Source organism: Agelaius tricolor, unplaced genomic scaffold (assembly GCF_023055355.1).
Source record: "Agelaius tricolor isolate 1412-34295 unplaced genomic scaffold, bAgeTri1.0.p SCAF_19, whole genome shotgun sequence".
Lineage (NCBI taxonomy): Eukaryota > Metazoa > Chordata > Aves > Passeriformes > Icteridae > Agelaius > Agelaius tricolor.
In genome coordinates this window covers 3,831,004-3,844,289 of record NW_027269279.1, presented here as the reverse complement: position 1 = coordinate 3,844,289, position 13,286 = coordinate 3,831,004, and the positions used below count along the sequence as shown (strand labels likewise).

The following is a 13,286-nucleotide window of genomic DNA, read 5'->3' as shown; positions in this document are numbered from 1 at the left end:
GCGTTTGGGGGATGCAGGAGCTCAGCACATCATGAGAGAAGTGTCCTCGTACTCCAGAGTATCAGTTGAGAAGAATCTTGGAAATTACATTTTGCTCTTATGCTAAGCCCCAGCAGTTAGGCCGGGCAGGAGCACAGCTCTCACCCTGTCATGGCAATGTCACTTCTGGAATTTACCCAGAGGTGACAGAGAAGGATGGCTTCATCATATTCACTTTCAAATGCATCCCCCTTCTTCTGTGAACCAAAGCTTGCTGCAAGCTTGAATTGCAGAACAGCTGAACTCTAAATGGCTTTTTCAAAATGTAGGAGTTTGATATGAAAAATATTGAAAGAGCTGAAAGAAACAATTTGGAAGGAGTCACAGACACTGGACCTGAGCTCTTACTCATTCAGGCTTGTAATCTTTTTAAAGAGTTGTAGCAGCCTGGGTGATTCCAAGAGAATAGGGTTACCTCAGCTGTCTGTCTTGTTGCTTGCTTAACTGATTTCCTATTATGTTGATTTGTTGTAACTATTTCATGCATGTCTTCAGCAGTTTGATCAGCATTATATTTCTTTCTAGTCATCAGACTGTGATAAAAGAGTGGTTCACTTGGAGTGGATACAGGAAATAGACTATTATTTTTGATTTCTTTCAACACCCATGTCCATCACATTCTTTTGTACTTAGGTTGATGCTCCCTGAGGAGCCCCCCAGTGCCCCCCCTAAAAACATCGTGGCCAGTGGGAGAACCAATCAGTCCATCATGGTCCAGTGGCAGCCTCCTCCTGAGAGTGAGCACAATGGGGTTCTTCATGGCTACATCCTAAGGTAAGTCCTTTCTTAACCTGGGAGGTCCAGAGATAGGTCCAGGTCTGCACAAGGGAGTTCAAATGCTGTGACTTAGGAGTGTAATAAAAGCAATCTCTAACTGAATTAAAGATATTAGTTATTGTGTGCAAATGCTCAGGCTTCCATGGTTTGTTAAATATGGGAAAACAACTCTTCAAGGAGTCACAAGGGTGCAGCCACTTAAATTCTGGCCTGTCTGTCCTACAGCGTCTGAGGGTCCATCAGCTGTTCCAAAGGACCTGTGGAGACTCACAAAATCCTTTTATTCCATTTTCAAAGGGAAGTGAAGCTCTAAGTAATGCAAGTGTTCACATGGGAGGCTGGTACAGTGCAGCCTATGCAGATGTATATTTGCTTATTACAAGCTCAGCTCCCTGCTCAAAAGGTTAATTAAATTTATCAAAGACACAACAGGGCTCCTGCCTATGGAGGAGCAGCAAAAGAATCAATAAACTTCAATTTTGTGCCAAACAAAATGGAGAGAGGGAATGACAGGTCAGATGCTTCATGGCAGACCTTGGTTTGGTTTTGAAAATCAGCCAGTTGAGTAAGGTCCTTTCAGCCCTGTTTGTGTTTATTAATGAGAAACACATTCAGGCAGGTAACAGGGAATCCTGCACCCATCGAGTCTGGCAGCTTACCCAGGATTCATTGTGTTGGAAAGGGTGATGCCACTTGAGAGACTTTGCAGAGTATTTCCCTTAGGTGATTTTTTGGGACTCAGTATTCACTCCTACCCAATTCCACTAGATTACTGCTCACTTGGCATCCTCCACACCCTGCAGTGCTAGCAGCCAGCTAGGGCCACACCTCTAGTGAGGGAGGCATTTTTTGTGGAAAACTCCCAGCCCCTGACATATTTCCAAGTGATGGTTACATCCTCCTGTAGGCAGGCTGCTGACATTTTTAATACAGCGTCCTCCAGAACTGTAAAAGATAACTAAATGCTGCAGTTTAAATGCCAACATCCAGTTCAAGCTGTGCTCCTACTTTTGCTGGCATGGATGGAGAGGCTTTTGTCATGTTCAGAGTGTTGGTGAGCTCCCAGAATAGCCCTGGGAAGTTCCCTGTGTCTGCAGGCAGAGTTGAGTATGTTCATCTCCCTGTCACCTGCACAGAGCCCCTCAGCAGAGGTGAGCCCCTTGTGCAAGTGCTGCTGGTGCAAGGTTTTAGGGCTGGGCTCAGTTTAAAATGTTTTGTCAGCCACCAGTGGGAAAAGGTGCTTCAACTTCTGCCTGCAGATAGATCCTTGTCCTGAGCCTTGGGTCCCATCTGCCAAGGATGCAAACATTCTTGCTGCAATTCTTCCCTTCAAACAGGTCTCCCCAGTGGTAGGCTTGGCTCCTCAGTTGTTCCCAGGGAGTCTTTCCCAGTCTCAGCATTAAGTCATGGGCAAGGTTTACAAGTAGAGACATTTCTTCCATTAGCCTCTCCACTGACATTAACCACTTCTGTTTCTGCTTTTAGTGCCACGTCTTTCTGGCACTTAATGTGCTTTACAAAGCAATCCCATAGGCTCCTCCTCCTGGCAATCTGTGCTGTTTTCTCCATATAGCATTTCCAATAATGTTTAACTTTGGTACTTTCTACAGCATTTATCTGCATAATTGATCCCTGACCTTGCTAGAACATCTCTGTCCATTTTAATAGTGCTCATATTCATTATGCTTAATCTGTGAGCATTTTTGCTGTCTTCCTGCTTTGTCTTGACAGCAGAGCAGAGAAACCATTTATTCAACAGGAATTTAAGATTATCACATAAAAGCACAAGTCCCAGGTAATAAACCAGGCTGTTCCTCCCAGTTGAATTGTGCGGTCACAGCAATATGCACTGAAGAAGTGTTCCTGCACTGATTTCTGCAGAATCAGGGGATAGCAGAGTGAAAAGCACCAGCCTTCCCACAGACCCAAAGCTCAAGACAAGCAAGATGCTAAATTGATGGAACACCTGATCTTTAAAAGTGAAGGTGCACTGCACAAGTCATGTGGAGTATCCATCAAAGTCCATGGTGAGAAAAATCATGAAGACATGACATTTCTGAACTGGCCTCCTTCCTCTGCCCTTTTTCTCACTGCCAATATTGCATTTAGGGGTCTGCCATGCTAACAGCATAACAGATTAAATCACAGGAGCACTTGCACCTTGTCTGCTGGGCAGGAGAGAGAGCATTGCTGCACTAAGAACTGACTTGCCAGGGAGCACACACCCTGCACAGGAGAGAGAGAGAGAAAGGGGGAGCAAGACATTCAATAAACTCAGCTGAGGGCTGCTATTTCTTTATTTCCATTCATATTTCCTAAATGGAATCACACCAGTGTAGCATTACAAATATTAAGTGTGCTGGAGATGGTCAGGCAAGCAGCAGAAAATAGAGATGTCAGTGATTAAGAAGTGATCTCTTTATAAGAAGATTTTAGAACAAAAATCTCTGGCTGAAGACATGAAGTTGTCTAGTCATAAACATTGCACCAATTTTATTAGATGAATTTAAAATGTCTCTGCAAGATGTCAATGAAATTGTTCTGTGTCAATAAACTTTTGGTGATTGCAGAGAAGCAAAGGATGGGTAAGAGTGTATAAAAGTTGTGTGGTGAATAAAAATACAAATGTTTCCATACTTGTCTTTTTCCTGTAATAGTAATGCCTTGTGTCCCTTATTTGGCCTCTGGTTTTTTGATTTTTTGTGAATTAGCATATTGTGAGCATCCACTGTAGCACTTTCCTAAAGGAAGGAAAACAAACAGTATTATTCACATTCACAGATTTGCAAGGTTTGTTTGTTTTCTATAATTTAGTTTTTTTCTGTAGTTTGTTGGCCTGAAGAGACACATCAAAGGGGCTCTGTTTTCTGGAATACAGTTTTTACATGAGAAAATATATTTAGTGTTTCAGCTGCTCGTGTCTCAGCAGAAAGAGTTTCAGGATATTTATCACCCACCTGTGTTTGGCACAGCCCTTCTCCTGGAACTCCAGTGCTTACCCAACCCTTCAGTCTCAACTGTGTTCAATCCTTATTTTAATTATTTTCTGAAGTAAATTCTGGTGGAAGCCAGGGGTGCCAGTGGCTGAGATCCCAGGAGGTCAGAGCCCTCTGAGCTCTTACTTTTCAGATTTCAGAAGTGAAGGGAAAAAAACAATTTCTCAGGCTGATTTACAGCAGCACTCTGATAAAAATCACATCTGGGCTATTTTTTGTACTAAATCACAGCTTTTACTAGACAAGCCACATTTAAAAAGCTGTAATTTTTCTGCAACCATAAAACAGGATAAAATACCCATTTTGTCTAGCCCTGAGCCTGTAATCTCAGTGAGATCAGATTATAAATACTATAGCAGTCAAACATAATATGGTCTTATCAGAGTTGCTATGTTCTGATTATTTTTCATTATTCTTGGTAAAATTCTGCTGTAAAACTTTGCATATTGCCTCTTCACAAAGGAAGCTGTTTTGCCAGCCAGGATATTTTCTCTAATTGGTCCCATCTCATTAACCAGCTAATTCTCCTCCCCATATGGCAGGTATCGCCTGGCCGGCCTCCCGGGAGAGTACCAGTACAAAAACATCACCAGCGCAGAAATCAACTACTGCTTGGTGAAAGACCTGATCATTTGGACCCAGTATGAAATCCAGGTGGCATCTTACAATGGAGCTGGGCTGGGAGCCTTCAGCAGGCCTGTGACAGAGTACACACTGCAGGGAGGTGAGCAAACCCCAGCAGGATCTCCTTGATCATCCCACGGCTTCCTCAGGGGATGTGCTGCCTGGCAATCCCACCTTACAACCTGGGAAATCAATGGTCACTTCAGACAAATTTGATGGGCAGCTTGGAGCAGGAGCACCTGCAAATTTCAAGTGCCTGATCAGAGCCAAGTCTTTGCTCTATGTCTGTTGTAGGAAAAGCTGGGAGTGAAGTAAAAAATTATCTGTTTTGTTGACCCTCGTGGTGACGTGTTGGCACACTTGCAGGTCAGAGTCAGCTGCAGCAGAAGTAATAAATAGAAATGCTGATGAGAGCTGGGGTCCTGGGGAATGGATTTATGGGACCTGTGACAGGCAGGGGCTGAGGTTACCCTGCCAGGAGAGTTAGAGAAAATATTTCAGGGAATTGGTTGTACCATGCAAGATGCTGCATATGCAATACCGGAGATAGAGTGAACCAGCTGCATTAGTTCTGATAATCACAGAACACCTTGTTTTAGAAATATGGAATAAATTGCAAGGAAAGTGTAGGGTACAACCTGTGGAGAAAGGGTTCTGAAGCATGTCAGGAATGGTGCAGATACTTTCAAAGGGGAAGATAAAATGGTCTTTAAAGCCCTGATTTTTATGCTACAGCTCCTCCACACTTTTCTAAGTGCTTTAAGAAGAGTATAAATTACACCAACAAAAGGATATGTAATTACTTTTTACAACCAGTGTAAGGCATGTTTACACCTCTAGATTGGTATAAAAATCTGTAGGATAATTAAGTGCCAGGTCCTTAAGGCTTCCATATATTCCCATAATTGCAGGGTTGTGCTGGATGCTGAGCACTGGACAGTACATGGGCTCTACTTCGTTGGTCATAAAACAATTATACTGTTTTAAAACCCAGCAGATTTACAGTGCATCAGTTAATTTTCAATCAGGGAAGAAGATGTAGCTGTTTGTTAATTGTTACTAGGAGTAGGTTATAACATGATTAGATGCAGTTTGAGGTGTAGGGAGATCTTTAAGAACAGATTATTCATATGCAACACTAACTAACCACAACAACTGGGGAATGATCTATATTTTGTCTTAGGGCATGTAAAGTCTCACAGTTCAGAGGAGCCTAGGCACACTCAACCTCATTCTAGAAGTATTTATAGCAGACCTTGAAATGTTTTTCTTGAAGTCTTCTCATTCAGCCAGGATTAATGTTTTCTATCCCACTTAAACACCCAAGCTCTGCACAGAATTGGTTTGCCCACAGAATTTGAATCCCTTTTGTGATTATGCTTGTAATTCATTACCCTGTTTATTTGCACATTTTAAGCTATCATAGCACCTTAACCTTCCATCTATTAAGGCCCAGGTTTGGACTTCACACTCTTTTTTCTTAAACCCTGTAATTGACTCTTAATTTCCCTTGATATTATGTGCAGTTATTATCATCCTTTATTGATTGGCTGTCTGTTGTCATTTATAAGGGTATAAATCCTCTGTTATAAATTAGGTGTAGTCAGTCCTGCATTCATGTTAATCAGCAAGAGTGTTTAGACTTGTTTAGACTCCAGGCCAACCTACAATGGCCTCTTTGGCTTTATGTAATTCCTCAGTGCTGGGTAGACATAGAAGAAAAACTGGATATTTCTGATTTATTTCATATTGATATTTGCTAATAGCTATTAATAACTACCTAAAGCATGCTGAACCTTGCTAGGTTCACCAAAGTCATATGTCCTGTTTTAAAAAGAATTTGAAGTCTTTTTACATTTAGAGCTGAAAGGGGAGACTGGTTGGTATAAATACAATTTGAAACTGGATTAATATCCAGTCTCCATATGTAATGTGCTACTGTCCAAATCCCTGCTCCTTTATTTTTATTGTAGTTGAGAAAAGACAGGGAAATCTAGTGACTGTTTCTTGCTCCAGAATGTTTTTTCCTAAACCAAACTAGCAGGAGTAAGAAAAAGCCATGTGTAAAACTGCCTTGTAAATCATATTCTGATTTTAATATGAGCAGAGATAAATGTCAAAGACACACACTCCCATCCATCCCCTTTTCCTAGTACCACACCACCACTGCCTCTGCTCTGACATGCACTAAATGATGTGAGCTGTGCTGGCAAGAACCTGTCTGTCTGCAGATGAAAAATACCTCATACTCATCAATGTGCAGGGCAGGCAGAGCCTGGGAGGAAATGAACCCCGGGAGCAGATCAGCCCATTGGCAGGAGCACATCAGCATATTGGCACCTTTGTCATAGGGGGTATTGACTGGCCATATAAGCTGTGGATTTATACCAGGAGCTAGTCTATTAATCCCTTATTAGTCCTCTGGCATTGCTTTAGCCACTGAAAACTAATCAGCTGCTCCAAGCTCCTCAAAAATCACCAGCTTCCAAAACACAGCCAAGCTCACGAGGTGCTGATGGGTCTGAACTGGGGGGAAACCAGTGCATGTCAGTGAGATAAAGTGTCAGGAGGCCTTACTGGCAGAGCACTGAACATCCCAGCACGAGGGTCAGACAGGTTGACTGGCTCTAAAATCTTGAAAGTCTTTTCAGAGTGATATTCAGCCTGATCCTTTGATGCTCTGGATATATAGGTTTTTCTTCATCAGAGTTTCTCCAGCTGTTCCTTGCTTTGATGTTACTTTTCACAGGGATTTGTGCCAGCCCTCTGCATAGGGTAATTTTATTTATTTAAGCATTGTCCTGCAGGACTTCTCATTGCCATATGAAAACCTCAAGTTTCCCAATACCTTTTCATGTAAGAACAGCTTTGTGAAGGTATAAACATCTTTGTGTGGTGACAATATTGTCTCTGCTCTGTACTGTTGGGCATGTTTGCCTTTTTTTGCAGGTTGATTTGATAAAGTAGCAACTTCCACCCCTTACTTTGGGTCTGTCCCTTTTATCTCACCACTGTGAATATCTCTGAACTCTCTCTTTGAAAAACTCCCACCCTGTCTTAGATTTAGGCAGGGCAAGGTTTACAAGTAGAGACTTTTCTTCCATTAGCCTCTCCATTGACATTAACCACTTCTGTTTCTGCTTTTAGTGCCATGTCTTTCTTTTGATGCATATCTCAAAAGCCAGCCTTATGTCCCAAAGCTCACAGATCTCAACACGTATTTGAATGTTGTTTTATTTTCCCTTCTTTGTTGTGCATGGACACCTTGCCAGGCCAAGAAGGCCTGAAAAAAAGCCCTTCCTGAATAAAAGTTACCAGACCAGTGAGTCTTGATGGTGTGGAAAGGATAAAAGCAAGAGGAGTCTGTTCAGCCAGGTCCAAAGCAGCTTCTCCTCAGGCACTGAGATGAATCAGAGAAATGTGTAGAAGAGCCAGAGCAAACCCAGTTAACTGAAAGCTTCCTGCTTTATGTAGGAAATAATCTTGGAAAAGGAATCCCTGACTGCAGAATCTCTCTGCAATCATTCGCTTTATCTCAGTGAAAAGATATTTTCCTTAGTTTTCCCTTGGGTTTTCTTGGCAAAACCACCTTAAAGATCCTCTGTCACTTCCTTTGGGGATCCTCCCAATAGCTCTGGAGCACCCATGACTGTGCTGGGCCCAGCTGCTCCTGTGCAGAAGCAGGTTGGAGTTGTAGTGGCTGGGGGAGTTCCTCTTGCTTACATGTCATTTGCCATCTACTGCTTTTATTTTATTTTTAAATTATATCACAAGGTGATGAAATTAGCTGTTGTCTCAGAGAGGCCCCTGGCCCCCAGCTCTTAATAAAGAAATAAAATCTTGTCTGTGTGAGAGCCATGCAGGAAAGGAAGGAGGCATTTCCCAGCCACAAGAAGCCAAACTCATCAGTTAGTGCCAAATCTCACACTGCTGAATTTCAGAATTCAGTTTTTCAGATGTGTAGTGTGACAGAGACCACTTTTCCTAGGCACCCACTGCAGTTCAGAGCATCAGCAGGGAGCACCAGCAGGGAGCAGAGGGAAGAGGCTTCCCAGGAGGAATTACAGCTCCACATCCCCACTGCTCCTGTGGGATGTGCAGCTCAGCACCTCAGGCTGGTGCATTAAAGGAACATCTAAATCCTCGCCTAGAGGAAAACTGCAGTTCCACAACCCTGCCTGAGACAGGCAAACTGCCACCTCAAAGGTCAGGAGCTCCAGAGGAGCCTTTTTTCCAAGCCTGTGCTGAAGATCTATATTTAGGAGCAGGAGTCTGGCAGTCAGAAACTCCACGGGATTTCCATGCTGTTTGCACATGGCCAGAGACAGAATAATTCCATGTACACATGCTTAACCTCAGTGCCTTGTCTCCTCTCAATTATCTTGTCAGTGAAACCCTTTTAATGGTTTTTATCTAGAGTGCTTCCATGACCTTTTCTACTTGGAATGCTGTACATTAACCCGCAGTCCCGGGGGCTGAGCTCTCTGCTGATTTCCAAGCACATGAACTTTATCAGGAGGAAAGTAACAGTTGGTTGTGTCTGACCAATTTGATCTGCAGCTCTGAGATGACTCCCAGATGGATCTCCAGTGTGAGATGGCTTTGGAATACTTGCAGACATGATGAAGTGCAGGTTTAAAAGCTGGGAGTGTAAATACTTGGGGATTACTCTTGAAACACCTGTTTGACATTGGCAGCTTCTGTACAGCTTGACAACAAATTTGTAGGAAGAGGACAGGTATCTACCACTAAATTAGAAAATCCCTTGTGCAGACAGCCAAAGCTTCAGGAAGTTACTCTGCATGATCTTGGAAAAGTATTTGAGTTTTGAAGTGACCAGAAGGTCAATTCTGATTTGGCTTCCTCAAACTTCTTTTCTTTTTAAAATGCAGAAGTGCTCAGATACCCAAGGAAGCCTTTAATATCAGGACATAAAAGGAGAATTTTAAACTGGCACTTTGAAGTAAATTTGAGATTATAATGCCAATATTTTACTGATTAAAAATATAAAAATATATTACATTATGCCTTCTGCAGTATAATTAAGCTTATGCAAATCAGATGGACCATCTTTCCATCTTTTAAATGCATTAATTGAGATGCAGATGTTGATGTTTCAATAAAGATAACTAAGGAGGAAATGTGATATAAATCATGATTTCCAGCATTCTGAAGGTTTTATGTTTTCCGTTCATAATTTTTTTCCACTTTTCATATTACAGCAGGTATTTTCTCTGCTATGACCATATATTCTTGTTTCAGAAATTTATCTCCTAATGAACAAAAAATATTTCCTTTTTAAAAGAAATAACTATTGCATTTGGTTATCCACATTCCTAAAACTGCAGTAAACCTATCCTCAAGTGTTTGCCTGAGCTTTTTGGAGAACTGTGAGGACCACAAAGGAAAACTTGGAGCTTGGTGGTGCTCAGCTGATTTAGCTTTACTGACTGGAGGAGATGAATCTATCAGTGATATCCTGGTGCATTTCTGATAACAAACTAACCTGAAGACCTGTAACTCAATTTTCTTCTGCAATAACAAATCTCTGACAGTTACAATATCTGAACGTGCAAATGTGCAGGAAAGTAAGAATTTTGACTTTTAAAAAAATTTACGCATGTTAACCATTAATTATACAAGGTATTGCACACAAAAGCAGATTCAAATATATCTTGTGGCTCTCATAATAAACAGTTTCATCAAGAATATGAATAAGAAAAAAATGCATTTAGTGGGGGACTGTAGCCAAAGCAAGTCATTATGAGTGTAGAGGGACTTTAATATTTATGACTGTATCTCAGGATGATTTGGTGAATCTCTTGACTAGAAAAACTTTATGATGTCTACAGGTCATTCAGATAATAGTATAACCTTCCAAAAGCACACAGGGAATTATGATACATGGCAGGAAATAGGGCCCAGATTCTAATGAAAATTTAGAGTACTATCAGATAAACTCTGCTTCCAGAACTCAATAATTATGCATAGTTCATAAATTGTCACATCAAGTTTAAAATTAGGGCATGAAGGTTCTGACTAATATGCAGCTACTGAGGTTTAAAAAAGCTGCAGAGCAAGGTTGTGGAGCCCATGGCAGAATCTTCAGGGAATTTTAGTGACAGAGGGCATGGGAGTGAATGTTCTTGTCATTTCAAACCTGACATCCTTGAGGATTTCTCCATTTTTCTGTGTTGATTTTTCTTGGCTGTGCACATCTCTGGTAAGTGTGCATTGTCCTGTCTTAGTATATTGTCAGCACTAGTTAAGAATAATGCCCCTTCATGTCTCTTCCAAACAAACAATAACTTTTGGTGGGAAGAGGGGCACTTTTGCATTTTTGAACTTCTTTTCTTCATTTCTTCTCCACACAAAGACTCATCTTCTGAAAAGTGCTTTGGAACTTGAAAAGTTTCTGCCCTGTTTTTGAAAAGTGTGGAGGAAACCACCATTTCTCAGTGGGAATCGTGGATTCTCCTTAGAAGCACAAATCATTGGGCTTTGGTAGAAACTTTCCTTTGGAAGCAGAAGGAACAAAGGCTTCCAGGCTTCAAAACCACTTGTGGATAGCTCCTCTTTAGTAGAATACAAATGCACATGGCTGTCAATAGTGATATTTTTGAAGCATTATTAAGCTTATTTTATGGGATTTAAAGTGTCTTAGTCCATTTCTTTGTACTCAGATAGCAGTTTTCTTCTTAAAATTACTATAAGCTTGATAATATCAGAAAATAGGCCTGTCTATTAATATTCTTTCCTCTGAGAACTATAGAAATGACATCTTAAAGCAGTGAGTTGAAGAAATTGCTTGGAATGAGACATTTTATTGAATGGTGAAATATTTAAATGCTGGTTTTGGTTGTTTGAAGGCAACATGCCTTTATGTTCCATGCTTGCTTTTGTATTGAGAAAACATCTGTCTAATTAAATCTTTGGCATAAAATGTTTGTGCAACTTTTAGTAGATTAGAGGATGTATTGGCTCAGGATATATATAATCAATTCAATATACATGAATTTATATCATATCAAGATAAAATAAGAACAACTCTCAATTCCCAAGAAGAATCTTTACTACGTGTGATATGACTGGTCCTAATTCTTTGGGCAGCAGTAAATAATAAACATATGCTGTTGCCAGATTATAATTCACAATTAAAACCTTAATTGTGCAAACTCCATGTTTTCTTGTCTGATCTGGGGAATTGAGCAGCACTAAAGGACTCCATAAATTTTTCTCAGAAACTCTTCATTCTCCGTGCACTCATGGATGACTGAAAGAGCTGTGCTCACCTGTCCTTACGTGGCTCAAGTCTTTCTGAGAAACTCCTCTGCAGGATAATAAGCTGCAGAAGCCATTTCTTCTCCTCCCCTTGAAGGAATCTCCAATACAGAATGAGAAATTAACCCAATTGCCCAGCTTTCCAAATCGCTGCTGTTGCATGGGAAGTGCATCCCTCTCTCGAGGTTTTTATTACTCTGCGACTTGCAAGTGACACTCAGTGGGTTCTGTGTTCATTTTTCTCTTTTTTCCCCTCATTCCCTCTCCTCTCTGTTTTTGCTTTGTTCCCTCTCTGCTCCTGGGAGCAGTGCCCACAGCTCCACCTCAGAACGTGCAGGTTGAAGCTGTGAATTCCACAACCATCCAGTTCTTCTGGAACCCTCCACCCCAGCAGTTCATCAACGGCATCAACCAAGGCTACAAGGTGAGTACAGGTGCCAAATAATGTCTGCATTAACAGTCCTGGTGTAAACCAGAACTTCAGCCTTATGATCTCTGAATCTCCAAAGTACCTCTCTGCTTTCAGGAGTATCTTACACCTGTAAGATAAAGAGATAAAGGGAGACGTGAGCAGATATTGCTCCTGACAGGGCTTGGAGCAGCCTGGGATAGAGGAAGATGTCCCTGCCCGTGGCAGAGGTTGGAACTGGATGATCTTCAAAGTCCCTTCCAACCCAAACCATTCTATGATTCTAATATTTGCAATTTATGTAAGTTCTGAAAAGGGAATGTGTCATAGCATAGAAGTCCTCATACCTTTGTCATTTTCCTGGAGAGTTTCCATAGCCAGAAAGCAATTCCATGTCAGTTTGGAAAGTCACCTCAGGAGACATGTCATTGTGGCACTGAAAACCAACCCTGAGGTTTCTGTTTATGCTAATGCAGATTCACCATTCATTTCACTGGGAATCAAGGCAGCACACTAAATAATTGCCTTGACTTTCCCACTGTGATGATCTGAGAGATTTGAGAATGTAGAATTTATTAATCAGGCAACATCTGTTGGAGTGCACAGAGCAGAGAGTGCTCAACAGAGCCTCTGACCAGTGGAGTGTTTGCTGAGGAGCTGGGTAGGGTGGTTTGTTCTCAACAGAACCTCCATCAGTGATTCAGCAGTCAGGGCATAATAAATGAAGGGTTTAAAAACCTCCACAGAGAGAACAATGAGAAATCTTGCACGAATCTCAGAGCAGGAAAAGGGAAGACAGGTGTGGTCTATGAGCGGGGAGGAGCGAGGTTGATTTGAGTGCTGGGTGGAGTGATTTGAGGAGGATGTTGTAGTTCAAAAGACAAGTTGTGAATTAAGGGATTGTACATGGATTTGAGATGCTTCAGAAGACTTGATCCTTCTCTAGGAATGTCTCAGAGTGACAGAGAACTGAGACAGAGATTTGGTATTTCTGCCCAAACCAATGTATTTCTCATGAGGGCCAGCAGTGGTTTGAGAATCTCGGTGCTGAAGAAGTAAATAAATACATGGAGATGTGTGTGTCTGCTTCTGGCAGGGATAGAATCAGCTCTCAAGGCTCAGTGACTGACAGGGCTGCAGCACAATACCCTGAAACTCCA

At 41.6% G+C, this 13,286-nt stretch overlaps 1 protein-coding gene across 2 annotated transcripts in view; it reads left to right on the top strand.

Annotated features, from left to right (window-relative positions):
* The window catches only part of SDK1 (sidekick cell adhesion molecule 1), a 388,755-nt gene that overhangs the window by 266,454 nt on the left and 109,015 nt on the right, over positions 1-13,286 (top strand). For both annotated transcript variants that reach the window (XM_071443929.1, XM_071443928.1), the window contains exons 16-18: positions 673-813; positions 4,355-4,536; positions 12,026-12,141. In XM_071443929.1, the coding sequence (XP_071300030.1) occupies positions 673-813; positions 4,355-4,536; positions 12,026-12,141 (439 nt within the window). The remainder of the gene's footprint in view (positions 1-672; positions 814-4,354; positions 4,537-12,025; positions 12,142-13,286) is intronic.